The 21,027-nt window shown below is 46.1% G+C and overlaps 1 protein-coding gene across 2 annotated transcripts in view; it reads left to right on the forward strand.

Moving 5' to 3' along the window:
• Pka-r2 (cAMP-dependent protein kinase type II regulatory subunit) overlaps positions 1-21,027 on the forward strand; it is a 131,984-nt gene that overhangs the window by 105,675 nt on the left and 5,282 nt on the right. For both annotated transcript variants that reach the window (XM_077689289.1, XM_077689288.1), the window contains exons 2-8: positions 4,688-4,714; positions 7,865-7,917; positions 8,815-8,898; positions 11,059-11,430; positions 15,519-15,593; positions 16,781-16,846; positions 18,024-18,075. In XM_077689289.1, coding sequence (XP_077545415.1) covers positions 4,688-4,714; positions 7,865-7,917; positions 8,815-8,898; positions 11,059-11,430; positions 15,519-15,593; positions 16,781-16,846; positions 18,024-18,075 — 729 coding nt within the window. The remainder of the gene's footprint in view (positions 1-4,687; positions 4,715-7,864; positions 7,918-8,814; positions 8,899-11,058; positions 11,431-15,518; positions 15,594-16,780; positions 16,847-18,023; positions 18,076-21,027) is intronic.

The raw sequence follows: 21,027 nt of genomic DNA on the forward strand, positions 1-21,027 counted from the left end.
GGTTGATGATGATGATTGGGGTTCACGAAGCGAGAAATGGGGGAGCCTCGTCCGTAGAAACACGGAGCCACGAACCGTAATAGCACGTTCTCGTTTAGTGCGCGCTAACAGAATAAAAAAAAGGGAACGGTAAAAATTAAATCGGGGATAATAATTGCGCAGAGCTCGTTTCCGCGAACCCATGGCCATCCCCTCCCGGCCAGGGATTTTGTATATTTGATCGGGAACGCACCTCTCTCGGTTAGCGCCCATTTTCTGGCCATTCCCCCCTGGGTGTGAGCCGTTCTTTTGGCGCCAACCAACCAACCTCGGTTTGCGGTCTGTTCCCAATTGGAGGAGGAGGGCGAAAAGGGCCGTCATGTCCACAGGTAGGCATCGCGTCTCCGCGTGCGATTGTCCGCGTTATCTTTCCTCATTCTCTTATCTCCCTCTCTCACCTCGCAATCTGCCCGCGTCGTCTAGGAGAGAAGAAAGGTACGTTTGTTGTTTGGCGGCTTCTCTGCGGCGCACCGGCTGGGGCCGGCCCTTAGGCTCGCCACCTAAACAAAAGCGTTCTTTCTTTCTTTCTCGTTTCGTGTAGCAGGGAGGAAACAACGTAAGCACACTGCCTGTTCTTTCCCTGTCTAGTACTAAAGTGCAGCTGTTGCGTGTGGTTGCGGTAACGACGGCGTCCGCGGCGGTGTACGTCACGTCGCCGCGAATTCGTACCGGACGGGCGTGGTAAAGAATAGTCGCGGTAATGAACACCGCCACCACTTTCGTCTCTTGTTTTTTGTAGGTCACGCTCGAGTTCACGACTTTCCATCCATTTTCGGGAAGGCAGGAGCCGTCCGAATGGGCCGCGCTAGTTCGGCGCGAGTGCAGCGGCAGTTTGGAGTTGCTGGGAACTGATTTTGTGCTTGAGTGAGCACTGAAAAATTCCGGGACTGTCCGTTTCAAAAATGACCATTCGGCGCCCGTTTCAGTCGTGACGCAGTTGCTCTTCTGAGGAATTTGACCAATGACACAATTCGGCTGCGTCAGTCACATCCGGGTCGTCTGCTTTTAGTCAATCAGGGCTAGCTAGAGTGGGAAACTTCCTAACGGACAGAACCGCTCCCGCTTGTATGTTCCCGGCGGTGTCATCTCCGTGTTGTCGAATAGCGTTCGTGCTTTCGTTTGCGCCCACTGCTTCGCGCGTCTCCGAACAAGATGCGTTTCACACGCTCAGTGGCTTTGCACGGCGCTTTGCATTGTATCACCGAGATAAGCATGGTGTAGTCACGTGTGAGGACACACTATCAAGGATTTTCGGGAACCAGATGTGTAGCAAATTTCACAGTGAACTGGAAGCTTCTGGTTGGCTTACTGTAACTGATTAGTTGTGCGGTGTAACGCGCCGAAATTACACTGGTTATGCGCTTCGCCGTAGTGGAGGGCTGCGGATTAATTTCGACCACCCGTTGGAGATCGACACACGGGGGGCGTTTTCGCTTTTCGCTTCCATCTGAAAAGTGGCCACAGCGGCCGAGACCGAACCCGCGTCCTTGGGCTCAGCAGCACGACGCATTAGCCACTGAGCCGTCGCAGCGTGCTTGTAACGCTGGCTCTCAACTTCGGTAAATAGCAGGAGTAACTAACTTTACGATTGCCGCTACAGAATTGCATCTGCCAAGATGTGAGCTCTGCGCAGACGCACGTCATTCTGCACCGCTGTTTATGCAGCAAAATGTGCTACTCATTCAGCGGCAGGCTGGTTTTTACTCGTGTTTACAGCCGCGAAAGATACCGAATAAGGGAAAAAAAATCGGGCGAGGGAAGTTGTTTTGTCGCTTGTCCAGCCGTTTATTTTGGCTTTTTCTTTTTGTCCGCAGTGTCATTGGCGGTGCAGGCACCTAAATTACCGTGTTTGTGTGCACGTAATGTGGATTAAGGTTATATTTTTCGCCTTGCCTTGAATTCTGGACATTGTTCAGAATTCTGGACATTGTTCGTGCTGTGCCACCCACTCTAACACAGCTACGCGGCGCTGTTGACGGAACGGTGCTGAAATTTCAGCCTTACCTTTTTTTTTTTCTTTTTGCTTTGTGTATTCCTTTTTTGCACGATGCTCCACCACACGGCGACTGAGCCTTGCGGAAAAGCCAACCGTTTGGTGGTCGCACAATGACATGCGCGCGAAAGGAAGTAACTGCGCAGCCCTGCCAGGAAGCGAATGCGCTGCGTACCTACGCGCATAGGCGCCATACAGACGTAACTGCCGATCTTTCAGCACCGTATTTCCTGCGGAACTCGTAGCTTTGTGTGAAATCACATGGCGCCAAGCGGGGCTTATTCCTGTATTGATGCTGCGTGTCTCCCGGGGATACCAAATGATGCGTTAGTAAGTGCTGTGTTAAGGAGATAACATAACGGTGTGGTTCCTACCGCTTGCTACTCAGCTGGCTGAAGCAGTGGGCAGACATTTCTTAGGTTTTCATACTTTCACGGTTTTCAAAAAAAAAAAAAAAAAACTCTTGTAAGACGGGTTTTCAAGTTACAGCAATTGATGGACCTTTTCTTGCAAAATTTCTTTCGCGTGGATGTAATGACATCTGCAAGTTAAAAGAAATGCCAGGTTAACTTTCATATATTTGAACAATGTCTCTTGAAAGTTAAGCCTCGACTAAGGTCGGCAATACCTGGTAAGGTAATGTGCCGAACTTGATGCTTGAAATAATTGTGTAAGAACCATGTGTAGAATCCATGCAAAACAAAAAAATGTGTTCGTAAGGTAATGTTATCTGCTCATATCACTGCTTTTTAGGGGTATCATTTGTGCAGTCTAAACATTTAGTTGTAGCTTTGCCTTACTTGTCTGATTATTTGTCATTATTATTTAGAAAATTATTTGTGTCAACGTCGACAATGTGTCATTTTAAACGGCAAAAGCTCTGAGTACGTTGATGTGACATCGGAGTACCGCAGGGCTCTGTATTGGGACCATTTTTGTTTTTAGTTTATATTAATGATATTTCAGTAGGTATGCATTCAAGTGTCAGACTGTTTGCAGATGATTGCGTCGTGTACAAACAAATCAGAAGTGAGAGTGACTCTACCCAACTGCAAATTGATTTGGAACATGTTCAGGATTGGTGCTCTACGTGGAAAATGAATTTAAATAATAGAAAGTGTCTTCACGTTTCGTTTACAAGGAAACGGAAGCCAATTGAGACTGGGTACCTTTTAAACAATGATCCTGTAAAAAAAGCTGCTACTTATAAATATCTAGGTGTAGTGCTTTCATCCGATTGCTCATGGAATGCACATGTAAGCGACGTAGTAAGGAAAGCTGCCAGGGCGCTGAATTTCATGCGACGCAACCTTAAAACGTCAGAGCAAAACCTAAAGAATACGGCTTATTTGACATGTATACGACCTATACTAGATTATGCCTGCGCCGTATGGGATCCCTCCCAAGTAACACTGTCTGATGGACTTGAGAAAATACAAAACCGAGCGGCTAGGTTTGTCTTGGGACGGTACAAGAGGGGAGATAGTTGTACTCAGATGAAAAATGAACTTGGGTGGGAGCTGCTTTCCTCGCGACGACAAAAATTGCGGTTGAAGTTCTTTTTTCAAATATTTCACAATAAAACAGGAATTAACAAAGAAAACTACTTCAAAGAACCTCATTACCGTTCACATAGAACTGACCATGTTTTCAAAATAAGGGAATGGCGTACCAGGACGGACCTACTCGCCAAGTCATTTTTTGTAAAAACCATTAAAGAGTGGAATAGGTTGTCTGAAGTGCAAGTGCTGTAAAAATGAAGATTTGTTTATGTCCATGCTGTAACCCCCCTGCTGTAGCGCCTTTGGGCAATGCGGGGTAATCTCTGAATAAAGAAAGAATAAAGATTGCGTAGGGAAAAATTTGTCAGGTAATGGGAAAAAAAAATTCTCTGAGACCCAACTGCATGATATTCTTTTTGTTAGGTGCAACAAATACAGCTGCAGAGTATGTCGTTCGGGTTTCCCATCCAAGCCAAAACGGACACATTCTGGATCCAAAAAGAACCACGCAAATGAGTGACATTGACCTCTCACAAAATTGACATAGAAGGAAAATGCACATTAAGGAGGTCCCATTACAGTTTCTGACCTTCGGACCTCCGTTTGTATATAAATCCCACGCACAATTTCGAGAAAGTAATATAATTGATCGGTTGATTGACTGATTGATTGATTGATTTTTTGCAATGGGGACGCAGGAGTCTTCAATCTGCTATGCCATCTGCTGTGCTTCATTTTAACCAGCACTGTGCTGACGCTGCAAGGTCACTTTGGAACTGCCTTTGTTTGTTCAAAAATGCGTTAACATTTCTCTCCAAGAGTATTGTCGGAAATTAGTATGATTGGCCTGGGATCATGACCAGGCAAGACTGGATCGTAATCTAAACAAGGTTGACCCATATGTCTACTCGCCCGAGGCGAATGGAAAGATGACAAAAAGCCCTCCACGTGTGTTTGGTGTCTGAAGAACTTATTACTTGAGTCGTAGGTAGTGATGACTGGTGTGTTTTGAAATGACTGAACTATGAGTGTAGTATCAGTAGTATGTGTAATAAAAAGCCCGCGATGAGGGCCCACTATGACCCTCCGTGATGTGACGTGTGACTGATGGCTATTTTTTTTTCTCTCTTTCTTTCTTGCTTTCTGGATTCAGCCTCCAAGTTCACGAGACGCAAGTCTGGTGAGTTTCATTTACCCTCTCTTATTCCTCACCAATGTGGGAGGACACGTGGTTGCCAAAAAAATTCTTTTTATGACCTAAAGAGCCCCAGAAACAGTTCAAATGGACGGACAGTTTTGAAAAATTGAACGCACCAGCCATATGGGCTGAGTCGATTGTTGCATGTACGGGTCTGAAATATTTGACGAGTCCTCGTCTTCAGTGGTGGGCAAGGTTAGGAGGCGTGTGGTACAAATGGGACAGTAATGAAGTTGGGATAGCCACCAAAGGAACCACTTTCAGAGTTCGGTGAAGTTCGTTTAAAATTCCGAACCCCAGGTCATCATCGCAAGAGCCTTCACTGAAAAAGGCTATGGAGGAGAAAAACCCCTTCTCCTCTTTTATAGACCGTCTCCCTCCCTGGTAGTAACTGTCGCTTCAGCCCAGTGGGGAATCCCACTTTGTGTTGACAGACAAGTGCGCAAGTCTGGCTTGTTGGTGCTCTTTATTAGGATTCTTTGAGTCCAGATTTTAGCATGAGCACGACACTCGTCTGCATTTAAGTATGTTTTTTCCCGACGTAAATTTCCCGACATAAGTTGGAAGTAGAACCTTGTGTAGATCACTCCTACATTGTCTTTGTTAAAATGTGTGCTCAGAGAGTTACAATATGCCTCTGCAGAGTTTATTGGCACCTGGAATGCTGTATAGCTGAAAAATTATCTTGCAATATCAGAAGGCTGTGGTTGAATTCTTGTCTACAACTTCATGTGAATTTTGCCTAGTGTCACAGTGTCACCTTTTGTGTCGGCTCAGATTTTTAGATATGGTGCGATAGCCTTTGTTTTTGTACAAGATATGTGAGTACATCTGGGGCACCTACTCGATCTCTGGTTGACTTAAGAGAAGCAACAGGGCATAATAAGTGTCAGGAGAAAAAAAAAAAAGAAAAACGAAATTATTTCGTGGGTACTAGTCACAGATGTGCCAGGACGTGATTCATAGTTGGTTTCTGTTGCAGGAGTGCTCATGGCCAACCAGTAGCTTGTAAATTGACGAGGTGTGGAGTTAAGACATATGGCAAAGGTTAACGTACTCGGTTTGTCCTGCCTTTTTATTCCAAGGTCAGTGCATCAAGAAGAAAATTGGTGCTAGAACACTTGCAGTCGTTACTGTCACACAATGTTTTGAAACCCGATGGGGTGATTTAGGTTTGCGGTTGACCATCTCCACTAGCGGCATCCACTAGATTGTGTTTGGACTGGAGCCTGTGTTAGTTATATGGGCCCTGGAATCAACCTTGGCTTCCTACAACTGCAGTTCGAAACGACTTTGCAGTAGCATGTCTGCCACCAGAAAATATTTTCATTTGAATTTTAAAGTACATAAAGACTGAAGCATAAATGTTTTTTTTTGTTCATGAGGCTGTTTGGTGGTTTTTATAAATACACTATAAATCATCATGATTTATAAATACTGTATAAATCATGGTGACTGTACTTCAGGTGAACCAAGTTTATAGACAATATTTATCATTCGAACTTGGTGCACCTGTTTAAAGATAGAGGTCTGATGTTAGAGGTGTTAAGGAGCCATGAAGAGAAAATACAACTTCATTTAATTTGAAAGAACTAAGATTCAGTATCTCACTCAGCTCCATTACAGCCACAAAAGATGTTTTTTTAACGAAAAAAAGCAAGAAGTATTTAAAAACTTTCAAATTTTGCGCCACAGTGACGTGTTATGAGCAAGAATGACGTCATACGGGCCAACAATAAAAAATATAACTTTCAGTGCGTTAACTGCACGTTAGCATTCAAGTGATGCGGTCAAATGGGACCAGAGGCCCCATTACAGACGTCCAGTCGTGTGTCGTCGCGACAGGTCAGTTAGGCGGCCGCCAATCGCAACAAACAAGGTTCCATGACGTCATAGAAAAGTTGCGGGAAATTGGCTAGGGGGTCGCGACTGCTTCACACGTTTTCTTCAATGTCTCCGTTATTTGTTCGAAGATTGCGATGATATTGGTATCATTGTTGCCGGGACTAAGCGGTCTTTCTAATAACCCCAACTTGTATTTTGTCTCCATGGCTCCTTTAATGTGTGCTTGTCAAACACTTAAATGTGGTTGTGGGCCAGGCAGTTCTTTATCACAACAGACTGGAGTTTTGTGTCACAAAAGTTGCCAGACAGGGGGACAGCATTTTGTAGAAATTGCGGGCAGCCTCCGTAGAGGGGTTGTATTAAGAAGGCTAAATCAGGAGATGTTTGGCATGCGAGTGGGTGACATCATCATGTTCAGTGAGTCTGGGTAAGGCATGAGTCTGGGTTAGAAAGCTCAGTTGCAGGCTTAGACACAAGTGGTACGAAGAAATGGAAATCAGTGTTGAATACCCAAGCAGTGACCCACGGAAAGATGAGTGGGGTTGTGTAAATATTTAAAGCTTTCGAACATTGAAGTTGACAACTCGTTATACGATTCGGCTTCAAATCAAACGGCACCACTAGAAAATTTTGAATTACAAGTTCGAAAACGTGCCCCGCTTCTTCTGCTAGCGGCGGCAGGCTTTCCCGCACTGCTCTGGTGATGTGCAGCCAAACGGCAAAAGAGGAGCTTTTGGGGAGCGCATCTAATCACCTTGGCACAGGGCCAACCCAGCGCTCGTGTTTGCTCTCATTGGGGAAAAAAAAAAAAAAAAAAATGCCTCATGGTGAAAAAAAAGGCTCAAAATAAAAAGACTGACTTCTACGAACCGGGGACTGTCAGTAGGCCACTGGGCTTTCTTATCTAGAGGGTGCGGACTAGGGCAGCATAATTTAAGTGCAACCACATTATCAGGATGCAAAAATAAGTCTTTCTCTTTGCTGGTTCTGTTGCATCTCTGTGAACTTGTCTTATGTTGGGGTAAAAAAAAAATAAAAGACGGAATCATTGATTACGACTGTGCTGAGTTACAGGTATCTTGCCATAAACAATACGTTTCGGTCGTGAATTCACAAACTTTCTGTGTTTCTCTTTTTTTTCTTTATTTTTGTTCATTTTCGCTGTTGTTGCTGCTTGTTTAACTACTGTACTGGCTAACAATGGTGGTGGATAAGTTGGTCGAGTAAGGCCGCGGAACTGTGTTACATCGCATATGCTGACGTTCTGCTGTTTGCGGCGCTGTGCAGTATTTGCTGAACACTACGACCCGGCTGAAGACGACGAAGATGAAGGACCCAAGGTGAGAACCCTGCGGGCAGCCAGCGCTCAGGGCTGAGCAAGGTTGTGGGATCAAACGCTACAGGCTGGAAACTGTAGGGTTGGCTTTGTCACCCCGTTGAAAATTCGGCACGAACAAGCCTACTCCGATTTTGTTGAGATCAGTTGAAATTGACTGAAGTCACTGTATTGATTTCGTTGATAAGATAGAGGTAAGAAAGAGAACACTCTAACATGAAAGTGGTTGATTTAGTTGAAACCACTGTATCGATTTGAAACTCTTAAGTGTGAAGTTGGTTGATTCGGTTGAAACCGCTGCACTGATTCGGTCGAAAATATCTCAAATTTGAAAGAAAACGCTGAAATGTGGCAAATAGTTGATAGAAAATTTGAAAGCTCAAGTACAAAAAAAAATTTAATACAATTTGATAAAATGCAAAAGCACAAACATTAAATTTCAGCACCTCACGAGTAACCTTTGAAAGGTAAAATGAAGGGGAAAAAAGTGAAAGTGAAGTAAAAGGAACATTTAAAATTAGTGGGTCAAAAAGAAACAAAATACGGGCAAATTGCATTTTTACATTGGGTTAAGTAGGAGCTGCATTGTGTCAGCATAAAAGATGTAGTCCTCATGGCTTAAAAAAATGCATTTTATTTTAGTTAATGCAAAATCCTTGGCGAGAACGGGCATGAAGGCTCTAGGTAGGTAAGCCTGCATGGATGGGATTTCATTTTTTCCAAACCAACATCGAGGAAGGAATCGCGAGTTGAAAGCTTGTTGCGGATAACTTGCATGGTACTGCGCAGTATACAGTCAGTCCGGAAGGGTCATATGAACGGGGGGGGGAGTGGCTGAACCGGGGGTGAATTTGTTGCGTGGAGTGAGTCGACAGATTTTGTTCCCCTCCCCCTGCATCAGGTGGTGCACCCCAAGTCTGATGCTCAGCGGGAGAAGCTCAGCCAGGCTGTCAAGAATATCCTGCTCTTCAAGTCCCTGGACCAGGTCAGTGGATGGGCTTCCCCTCATGTGGGCTGGTTTGGTTTGCGACCCGTTGCGGTGACTCAGTGGCTAAGTGGTTTTGCTGAGCCTGGGAATGCGGGTTCAATTCCCGCCTGCGGTGGCCACTTCTCAGATGGAGGCAAAAAGCAAAAATGCCCGTGTGTTGGGATTTCGGTTCGTGTTAAAAATTCCCAGGTGGTGAAAACTACTCCAGAGCCCTCCATTGCAGCGAGCTTCCTAGCCCAGGTGTAAGTTTGGTGCATTAAACACTGAAATTTGAATATTCAGTTGGTTTGGGAAGGAAGAAGAACTGGCACAAGCACCAAAAGAAGGGAGAGGCTTGCATTGCAACACTACTTTGTTTCTTTGCCCTTCCTGGGGGGGGGGGGGGCAGTTGTTAGTGCTTGCTTTGTGTTGTTCCCTTTCTGCATTTCACTTTGTAGCCCTTGGGATTCACAAAGGATCTCAGATGTGATTAGTAACTAAGAGACTAACTAAGACAATTTTTACAACTTCTTGGAGGTCGTGGAGGCCTTGAAAGGGACCATAGAGACAAAGTACAGCTTTGCTTAGTTTAAAGAAAGAAAGAAAAAGAACTAGCCTTTGGTAACTCGCTCAGATCCATTCGAGCCACAAAAGATGGTTTCGGAACCGAAACAATGCGAACAACATTTTTAAAAAATTTTAGATTTCGCACAATTGTGATAATTCCTCATTATAATTATTCATTAGATTTATCCATCCATCATTATTCGGCAACACTGCTGATGGCAGGAATGGTTCTTTGTGTAGGTGTAGAGATGTTCTACAAAACAGTGTTGTCTCGGTGGTGTGCAGTTAGCACATTGCGCTATAGAAGGTCATGGGCTACTGCCAACTAGCCACTTTAATGGGCCAGTACTACAACCTGAGACTGTAGGTTGTGACTTGCCAATAGTGGCCTCTACTTCGGCGTTGCTAGCGTAGTCGCATGAAAAACTTCACTATGAGCCAGTGTGTGTGAAAAATGTTCAACAGTTTAAAAAAAATTACACACTCTATTTCCTAAGAAAAAACTGGAAGCTTTCTCTATGTGAACTGAGTCAAGGTCGAAGTTTAAATTCCGCGCTTCCGAAGTCCAAAATCCAAACTGCCGAAGTCGAAATCGAAATTCCACTTCATCTCAGCCTAAGTCCAAAGCCAATGCCTGTGCTACGAACCCAAAGGAAATTCTGAGTGACTCAAATGCAATGATAAAACGTTCATCATAATCAGCGATTCTACTACAATGCGAATGTGTCTTCCAGTGCTGTGCGGTGTTGTGTTTTGTGCGCATAGACTTGCTATTGTCTATGTGTGTGGTATGATTGAAGTGCCTTTGTGGAAACCCATTGTGCGAAACTGGGTTTCCTGCAGTGCATTTTGGTGTAATTACATCGCCATGTGTGGGGCAGGGAAAGTTTCGCTTTAAAATTCCCACGTATGGCATAGCAAGTCCTCAATTTTTTTTTTTTTCTGTCTCTATTCTAGAATTGGTCTGGGTGGCAATTCATCAAGGAGCACATTTAATAGGCCGGGCTGGGTAATGTTAAAAACTAGTCTTGGTCGCTTCTTATGATATGAGGACTGCATGTGTTGCGATGGGCAGAGGGACTACAATTGCAGCAACTTGGATCTAATCCACAGTAGTGCGCTGTTTCAAGGATAACGTGTATTCGATGAAATGACCCAATTAACAGAAAGTGCAGTGAAATGTCAAACTTCGCAGTTATTTATACATCTCATTTAGGGTTTGAAATTTTTGATAAATGTGTATACAGCACATGCGGTATTTCACTTTTAGAAAGAAGAAATTCAGCTATTAAGAATTCAACTGTCTTACATTGTTTATTGCTTTCGACTTAATAATGTCGCCGTTGTTTGGTGGTTTCGTTCCTTTTCTATATACTCATGCCTGCCCTATGTGACCTCACTGTATGTACAACTCCTACCTAAACCGCTGAAGTCTGCAGTATTTAAAATAAAAAGTATAACTAAAAGGTACTGCAGTTCCTACAGGCTTCTTAGAGCGAGGTCGTGTTTCGACGTAGACCTGCCTGGTCGTAATCATTGCTTGGCCTTTGCTCGATTGCCCTCCGGACGGTGGCTGAGACAGGGAACGCCTCTCCCCTGATGACGACGCAGGCCCAGATGCAGGAGGTGATCGACGCCATGTTCGAGCGCAAGGTGAAGGCCGGCGAGACGGTGATCAAGCAGGGCGACGACGGGGACAACTTCTACGTGATCTCGAGCGGCACGTACCACATCTACGTGGGCGACGGCAGCGGCAAGGGGGGCGAGAAGCTGGTGGGCAAGTACGAGGGCTCCGGCAGCTTCGGCGAGCTGGCCCTCATGTACAACATGCCCCGGGCGGCCACCATCACGGCCGTCACCGAGGGCGCCCTGTGGGCCATGAACCGGCAGACCTTCCGCCGCATCGTGCTCAAGAGCGCCTTCAAGAAGCGCAAGGAGTACGAGAACCTGCTCGAGAAGGTGCCCATGCTCAAGTCGCTCAACGTGAGTCCAGTTGCTTCTCTTCTTTCGCTCTCCCTTTTTTGCTTTCTCTCGGGCCGGAAGGGTGACTAGTAAGGGTGTGCGAATATTTGAAACTGGAACCCCCACTATGGCTCGCCTCCTTATAGCCCTGGAATAGCTTTGGCACATTAAGCACTACAATCAATCTCTAGTGGCCCAGCATCACTTAAGTGGCTCCTTTCATGGCGGCAAAAATTAGTCACTTTCTGTTGCGCTAGTCGCCAGCATCACTCAAGTAGCTCTATCGGGTCGGAAGGGTGATGAGTACAGATTGAGCGAATGTAGAAATTTTGAATATCGAGGCAAATAAAGGCCCGTTCACACTTGCGACTGGAGTGGCAAAAGTGGCGCGCTTTCTGACATTCTAGTCGTCCGGCATCACTCTAGTCTCTTTTGTCACGGCAACAAAAATTGTTCGAGACGGATTGGCTATAGCCACAGAGATTGCGTGCTTTCGCCACTCCAGTCGCAAGTGTGAACGGCGTTATCAGGGCATTCAATATGGCTTCGTATGAAATAACACTACCGTAAAATTCCGAGCAAGCGCCCCCTTTGCAGTAAGTCGAAATTACCGGTAAAGTGGAGGGGGTCGCTATCCCGGAACGGCATTGAAATTCAAGATGGCAGCCACAATTGTTTTTACGAGAAAAAAACAGTGCGCGTGAGTAAAGTTAGGTTCGTTGTTGAAGGTGGTTGGTGTCGTCGTGGAGGGTGGTGAAGGACCCGGTGACGAGACGAGGCCAGTAGGTGATGAAGAAAAATAAGTCTATTTACACGTATTTACAAGAGACAACGAAACATAGCACAAGACAAAACGAAAACTGGATTAAAATAAAAGGCGCCGCAGCGCGCAAGGGGGTATCGCGGCACGATCCCTGCTGGGGGCCCGGAGGCCAAAAAGGGTGCCGAACCGCCGCACGGTTGGCGAGAAATTCGTGGGGCTCTGGCGCCAAGAAACCGCCACGGGAGCAAGTCTTAGTGCGACCACTCTGGGCCGCAGCTCCGAACAAACTCATTGAAGCATGCGCGAGCAGGGCGCACGCAAAGCCGCCTCCTCACAGGGTATTGTCCTCCGCTCCCCGCCTGTCCGTCCCCGAAGGTCAGGAGGGTAGGAAAGCCTTCACCGACGCCGCGTAAAAAGCCGCCGGAGAGACCCAACAAAGGGTTGCGACTCGCTGGCGTCGGCGGAGGCCGCCCCGACATTCCGCCACCGGATGAGGGGGACGCAACTAAGCCACAAGAAGGGAGGAGGGTCATCGCCCTGACGAGGTGCATCGGCGCTGGCATCATTACAGTGTGGTTTTAAACTTTTATTAGGAAGATGAACTTTTTTACGCCAAAGATGTTACTGTTAGTTACTTTGGAAGCCATTGAAAAAAAAAAGTTAGTAGCACTCTGCTGCCCTGGTCTTCGGGTGCCACGGCTTGGTCTTACTGCTGTTCGTCACTTTCGAAACCATCGAATGACTCCTCAGAGTCTGTTGGAAAAAAAAAAAAAAAGCCGCACTCGGCTTGCAGTTCGCCCCGGTCTTCTGGCGCCGTGGCTTCAACATCTGCCAGCCTGCTGTGCAGGTCACCGTCCTCGGAGCCGAAGTTTTGCTGCAGGAGATTGTCGAAATTCTTCTCCAATTCCTGTATGCGCTTTCGGTTGAGCTTGAATTGTTGAGAGCTCTGGTGCACGTTTTTCCCGTGCTCTCGATGCCATCAGATCACCTCGATTTTCTTTGCAACTGTGTAGGAATGCATGACCTATCACCGACAAAATGTAGAAATAATGGCGCGTAGAGTTTGGAAAGCAAAGTTGAAGTATGATTGGATTGGATTGGATTCTTAGACTGGATGCGGCAAGCCAGTGTTGCCTGGGCGCGGTGCGTGATAACTGCGCGGAGGGATGGGGTTGGGGGGCGCTTTCCTGGAATGGCGCGGAAATTTGAAATTAACACTGAAGTGGGTGGGGGGCACTCACTTGGAATTTTACGGTATTTGAATACATTGAATAAATTTTCGCGGAACTTGGAGCTTCAAAAATCTGCACTAATGTTCTCCACTTGTGGCAACGGGCTTTCCCACACTGCTCCGGTGCCATGCAGCCAAACGAAAAGAGGTAGGCGCTTTTGGCGAGCACCTCTAAACTCCTTGGCATTTCGCCAACTCCACCCTCATGCTTCTCTTATAGAGGAAAAGAAACTTGTCCAGTAATGAGAACAGAAGGAACTTGACAGGTATTTTTTTAAAGATTGATCAGCTTCAGCAAACCTAGCACTCGAGGACTTTGTCTGTACACAGCTGGGCTTTCTTATCTAGGGCAGCTTGAGCATGACCGCGCTATTAGGATGCAAAAGAAGGCTGTCTTTCGCTATCCTTATCCCTTCGCATGCAGTGTGTATGTGTTGCCGTATGAAGCATAATCTAATGGTCCAACTCACTGTTAACAGTGCCGGCTACAACAGTATGTTGGATATAACCGTAAAGGGTTATAGAAGTGTTAAGTGGTAAAATAAACTAGTTATTGCAATGGCCATTTTCTTAATTATGGTTTATAATAATTGAGGTTGACGGTATCAGCCATTGAACTCCGCCTTTAGGAGACTTTTGAGAGATTTCGGAGGGATTGTTTTCAAACAGGAACGGCATCTTCTCTTTCCTACCTTCAGAAAAAGTTAATGACTGCTGCCTTCTAGCGGCCACACTAGCTGTGAAACGAGGCACCTGCCAACTGCCAATAGTATGTAGCTTCAGTAATATAAAGTCGGCGAAACGTTAAAAAATAAAAAGAAACATTAAAGAGCAATGCAGAGGGCTCACTCTTATCTGAAAGGTGTTTTTGAGGTGTGTTACATCGATTGTGCTGGTGTACACAGCTCCACTGTGTCGTTTGATATAATGCCAAAGGCCAAGGAAAATTGTGTTTCTTTCCAGCCCTGTTATAAGAATAATTGTTCCTTTTAAGAATGACTTTCTGGGGGCCTGTTGACATTGTGTAAGTGGGTGTACTCGAACTGTGTTGTGTTTTCCAAACCCAGGGTTGTGGGGCCATAGTACAGGAACATGAGGAATAAGTCTGGCTACCTGTGTTCTTAAAGGAAAAGAATTGAAGAGGAGGGCAGGGATGTTTCCTCACCCCCTCCTCTTCCCTGGGTACTCAAAATTCAGAAGAGCTTCTTTCAGTCAAACTTTTATGATATGGCAGTGTTTTTTCTGTGTCAGCGTTCTCTTTGAAAGGGATTGAAGACTTGTATCTGCTCCTGTATTTTAACCCTTTGTGGCCTGAAATGTTTAACTCACTTTTCCGCTGTCCTAGTGAAAATATTTCGCCAGTATCAAGCACCAAGAATAAAAACAATCTGTGCAAGAAAAACTCGCAGGATATTTATTTTTTCTCTTGCAGTATATTTATTTTTTCTCTTGCATTCTGCACGCAACACCTCTACCAATATTTGAGCACTCACTTCTGTCGAATCACTGTCATCACTATCCGATGGACGCACGTAATTCTCTTTCTTGCCACAAAGTCTTCATTGCTTTTGCTAAATGCACTGGCGTAAAACGTCGGGGTAAAAAAGCGGCCATACTTCTCAGCGAACAGCGCACAAATGAGAATGTTCTGGGATCCAGAAGGCCTATGCTGAAGATTGTGCTGTGCCTTATTGCAAGAAGAAGTAAACTTCGACAAACGAAGTTCACCTTATCCTAAAGAATGCGCGCACATGGCAGTAAACAAAACGCAATATTTAACCCTGAGCACCCTTGCTGGGCGGTACTCGACAGTGGACCACTGTGGCCATGTTGCGTTGTTGCCCAACGATGGACCACAAAGGGTTAACATGGTACATAACTTCAAATTCTCTCCATCATTTGTTTTGATGGGCTTTTATTTCCATTGAGAGCTCAGAGCTTGCCTGCACCGAATATGGAGGTGCGGGGTGGCAAGGGTTGTACAGGTGATGGGCTGTCTCGAAAGTATCGTGAAGAGAGATAAATCGGGGCTATGGTAGACTGCACTAACCTATGCTCCGAACCTTCACAAATTCTGAGTTCTGCCACCTCCTCTCTCCCTCTCTCTGTGTGCAGCACTACGAGCGCATGAACCTGTGCGACGCCCTGATGCCCCGGTCGTACCGTGACGGAGACCTCATCATCATGCAGGTTAGTCAGTGCCGTTGCCTTATTAACGAACTTCCAGGGATCACCTAAAGATCCCCTGGCTCCAACATTCCTAAGTTTTGCCTTAGTGCCTTTTATAGAGACTGACTCTCCAGAGGCTGAAACCATTTTATAGAAAACCATGCCGTCATTGCATTGTACATCATACCAGATAATCTCACTGCTGAGCTTGTAGTCTTAAAAATCGTGCCCTTCATGTTAAAAGTTTGAAATAGTGGATGCAATGCTAATCGAGCTGTATTGAAGCTTGTTAAAGGCTTCGGGGGGGTTCATGTGCCCCAACATTGAATAGCACATGAAACACCCCTCCCTCGTGATTTCAAGTTTGCATCTGAGACCAAACCAGTGAGCTAAAATTGTTGAAGCTGCCGAGACGACTTGCAACATCTTAAATTTAAATGAGATCAGCCTAAGTGATAAGAGTAGCCGTGTGTGAGCACATTAGTCCCATCTGCCATAGTAGCCGGCATTTACTGGCAGGTTGCTGGTACAGTTTCAATAGCAAAGATTGCGCATGTGAAGTGAAAATGCTCATGTGTCTGACATTTCAGCACGGATATCACTCACATCCTTTCGCTATGTTGCGTCTCATAGTCCAGAATCTAACTTGCTTGAGCACATTAAATCTGCAGACTCTGAAATAAATATGACGTACCCAAAAAATTGTCCGTGCTAGATCTCACCCAGTGGAGCCCAGAATAAAAACATTGCATTGGGATCTCACTTGCCAAAAACAGTTTGCTGGAATTCTTTGCATTCACAATAGCCTGCCACAACACTTCACAGTGAGATGCTTAGTTTCTGTGTGTTTTCATGGTAAATAGCCGGCGATTTGAGAGGGAAAGAGCCACAACTTCACAGCTTGAAAAAAATCTTTGTTCCCTATAGTATAGTTGTATGAGCTCCTACTGTGTAAAAGCCAAAATAAAATTCTAATGATGATTTCTGTGAAACTAATAAAACGCACCAATTCGTGTAATCTGAACCGAACGAAAACAAAACTCGACTGTGTTGAAGCTTGAAGGTAGTGGTGTCCGTGTTGGGTACTCAAAGCAAAGCAGCGTGAGAGAAATGCTTGTTAAAAATGAGATTACCATTATGGAATGTGAATGCGGATAGTGGCCTAATGCTCGTAGACTGACCAATTGACTGTTTGTTGTTCTCTGCAGGGCGACGCTGCGGACGGCATGTACTTCATCGAAGACGGCACAGTCCGCATCACTCTCAAAAAGGATGTGAGTGGCTCGAGTTGTTCGCTCTATGCCCCTCAGTTGCTGTCGCGTGTAGAGACTGCAGTTTGTTGTTACACAAAATACGTGGATGCGTGTTGAGGTCTCGAGCCTGCAAGTTTGATCAGTTGCACAGACAAGCTGAGTATCGATTGCACTTTGCAGCTCGGTACTGATGGGATTAGGAAGCATTGCGTGATCATCTCCTAAAGCCCAGAGCAGACAAACAGAGGAAGTTCGCCGTGTAGCAGGCGGGGTAGAGATTGCCAGGGCTTCGCAGTCAACAGGCAGGCAGGGATCAGTGATCGAAACATTTACCGGCAGCAGAAATGCTGGCATGTTTAGCTGTAACCAAAAGAAGATGTCTCTGATTAGAGGAGTCACAAGAAGCCTGCTGCTTGTGTTCCCACTTCTACAGGGTGCCTGGTTAACTTTCGTGATGTAGAAAATAGAGCAGGGCTTATAGAGATGTAGCTGTTGACCTTTCCCTCAAGTTTTTTGCAAGAGCTAAAATGTGTTGTACAATCAAGCTCGGTTCTATCAAACTTGCAAAGAACACCTGTGAGTTCGATAAGGGCATAATTCGATATAAGCATGCTAAGAAATTGGATGGCATAAAAGCACATTCGATTTATAAAAAACACTTTATTGATGACACTGCCTTACTTTAGCAGTAAATAGTCCTGTATCTTCTTCTTGAACGACCTGGCTGCACAAACCAGTACGCACTTCTCCACAATGCGTGAGGGACTGAGCAGCTAAGACCCCAACCTGTCACATTTGCGAAGAAGCGGCGGACGAGTGCGAGTGTACCAATCACCTCTGAGGTCCTGAGCGAAGGATGGCAGTTTCTGTCCTCATTGCACCCGCTTTCACTTGCACTCAGTGTGATTTTGGCAATGCAGTCTTACAAACTCTCCCATAGTAGACACGATCACTCTTAAACTCGCCAACTGCTTATGAATTGCGCTTCCGCGTTCGTGGGCATGCAGTGGTGGGGACTGTGTGAGGCACACCTTGTTTTTGCACGCATGTGACCGTGACTTCCTGTTACCGGGTTATTGGTCTCTGTTTTTATTGCAACCTGCACTGCTTTCATTGTCTTAAAAGTGTAATGTGATTGCGAACTTGCGTTCGTGGGTATAGTGAATGAGGTGTTTGTCGTGCGTGTGTGTGTTTGCAGGGTGGAACGGAGACAGAGGTGTCCAGAGTCAGCAAAGGTGGCTACTTTGGCGGTGAGTGTTCTTGCTGTACTCCAGCTCAAGTTAAAGGCCACCTGCAACGAAAATTTACCTGCCCCAAATTGTGTATCAACGTGCGAAATGCAAGGTCTCTTGTGGCCTAATTTCAAACTCCACAAGTGCACAAAACTTTCACTAGAACCGTTCGAAAACACACCTCTTCAGCTGACTGAGCACCTAATTGAGTGTCGCCGCAACTAGTTGCCACTGCGGCGAACTTCCGGACGTGACGTTCCAGTCAGGACTGCCGTCCTGTCATCTTCTCTCTTCAATAGCCCTTTTGCATCTGGCGTGATGCGAGTGTGCAGCATAATTCGTGCATCCTGCAAGAATAATTGCTTTCACGCGTTACCAAAATGCGAGAAGCTGAAGGCTGAAGAAGCTCTGGGTTGCCGGGAGAAAAAGAGATAACTCGAAGAGTGCTGGGGTCACCTGCCGGTCGGCATGGAGTACAACAGTCGCACAACGGCTGATTTCGTGGTTGCGAAGGCCGCGGCAGGCTTTCGGTTAACGTTTTTAGATTGGGTCAGTTTGAAAACTCCGCTGGCGGAGGCGGCCGCAACTCGTATCCCGGCCGTAAAGGCACTGACGTCACGTTGAGATCGGCGGAGCAAGCTGCTGCCGCTGCTTGCTGGCAGCCGACCGGCAAAACCCTCCCCGCTCAGGGAATCGACTTTAGCTAGAGCCACAGACAGTGCTTTGCTCGTAGTCCATATCTTCATTGTTGATCATCGATGCATGTCTTGCTATAAATTGATTTGCAGAACTGTTACACATGATTACGCGTCGCTGGGCTTTAAGAACTTTTAAGAATCGTAGCACCTCACCACTTGGTACAAGCACGTCATAACGGCAGCAGTGCAGCCGAACATCGTTTTAAAAGTAGTATCGGGGCAGCAAATTAGTTCGTTGTATCTGATATTCGTTTTTAGAGTAGGGGTTAACAATCGGTTCAAGCAAATCGGCAGTCTGGCTCGCATCAAAACTCTAGATACGAAAACACGTTATTCCAGGGTTCAAAACCACCACATATAATGAAATCCTTACCTGCCTCCGTGTGGCATTTCAAACTAAATGGAGCGATACGTGAGAACGTGGCATTAACAAACTTCTTTCGACAAAACAGGCCTGCGTTGGTATTTATTTGAAGAAAGATGGGATGTGAAAAATGGTTGTGTTACTTTCGTGTTTTCGTTTTGCTTTTCTTTTATTCTAGCTTTCGAGTTTTGAGCCTTGCGTGAACCAAACATTACTTTTTTACGGCTGTTATCGTGCACGGCTTCCGCGGTTCCAGCCGGCTTCGTTTTGAAAATTGGCGCAGCTAGCACTAGGGGTGCACGGCTGGAGGGTCAGCCTTGAGGAAGAGCAGAAGCATGGCAAGTTGGGCTAGTTGGTTCATTGGGACCATATCGAACAGGCAACGCAAAAAGGATGGGGCAAAAGAAGAATTAACAAAGTTCAAATCCAGCATTTTTTTTTTTTTACATGGGCAGTTTTGTTCCTGTTAACAGGGTGCCAACGCCAAAATATTTAGATAATGATGCCATGCTGCAATGAAATTAGCACTGCAGTGTCTTCGCTGGCGTCGTGAAACTGACATTTCCCGAGGCTCAATGCTGGCAAGTTGGCCACCCTTTTTAATGTTTTGTTCTTCTAACTGGTAAGAGAAATGTTGCCAAAAGCGGCTAGTATTTATTTGTTTTTTAACGAAGTTGTTTGAACTGAACGTGCGCCTCGTTCTGTACTTGTTCACGCCCCGACTGGCGCCATAACAGCGACAACAGCGTATCGCCTCGCGTCGGCACTCGCGCTCCCGAAGAGTCGACCAGCCGCGATCGTGCAGTGGGCCGCACAGCTATCTGCCGTACTCATTCACGCCGCGACCGGTCGCGACAACAGTGTCATCGTCTCGCGTTGGCCATTCTGCGTATTGCGCAGTCGTAGAGACTCTCTACCGCGAGCTTACAGTGCGCCACGCAGCTTCCACACCCATTTGGGCCCTGACCATGCCGCGACGACAGCATATCATCTCGTGTCGGCCATTCGTAAAGCAGCCCGGCCGCGATCTTGCAGTGCACCACACAACCGCCGTACTTGTTCACCCGCCGACCAGCCGCGCCAACAGCGTATCGCCTCACATAGGCCGTACACACGTCTCGCGTGCTCATCGAGTCGACTGAGAGCCTGCTGCTATCATCGCGACCACAAAATCAATTGGCCATTTGCAACTGCCATACTCGCTCACGGATGGTGTATTGCCTCGCGTAGACCGGCCCCGGCACTCTTAGAATTTGCTCTTTATGTCTCGGCGACTCAGAAATTCTGCAGCTTCTCGCATTACGGAAACACGTTAAAGCAATTATTCATGCAAGAGGCACAAATTACACTGCTCACTCGCGTGAGGCCGCACATAAAAGGGCTACTGAGGAGAGGCGACGGCCGCACGGGAGTCCTGACTGGCACGTCACATCCGGAAGTTCGCCGCAGTGGCGACAAGTTGTGGCGACACTCCGCTGGGTGCTGCGTCGGCTGAAGTGGCATGTTTTCGAAGGGTTTTAATAAAAAAACTGCGCATTTGTGGAGTTTAAAATTAGGTCACAGGGGACTTTAGTGGTGCATACTACACGTTGAAGCAGAATTTGGGGCAGGTAAATTTTCGTTGCAGTTGGCCTTTAAGAGTGGTGTCCCGCAAGGATCTGTTTTGTCATGTCTTCTTTTAATTTGTTTTTGTTAATGGCCTTGCTATTGTTGCTAAGACTACGATAATGTATCAATACGCTGATGACACCCCGCTGGTGTTGGACAAATCAGATTATTCACTAGCTCTTCAGGATGGTGCTAGAAATGTAGCGGATTGGTTTGAGGCGAACCTAACGACAATTATTCCTGTGAAAAATTCAGGTAGTTTGTCTTCAAAATCCACAGAAAACAGGGCTAAATCACTTG

Source organism: Haemaphysalis longicornis, unplaced genomic scaffold (genome assembly GCF_048455015.1).
Source record: "Haemaphysalis longicornis isolate Haplotype H1 unplaced genomic scaffold, Haemaphysalis longicornis Haplotype H1 scaffold_10, whole genome shotgun sequence".
Classification (NCBI taxonomy): domain Eukaryota; kingdom Metazoa; phylum Arthropoda; class Arachnida; order Ixodida; family Ixodidae; genus Haemaphysalis; species Haemaphysalis longicornis.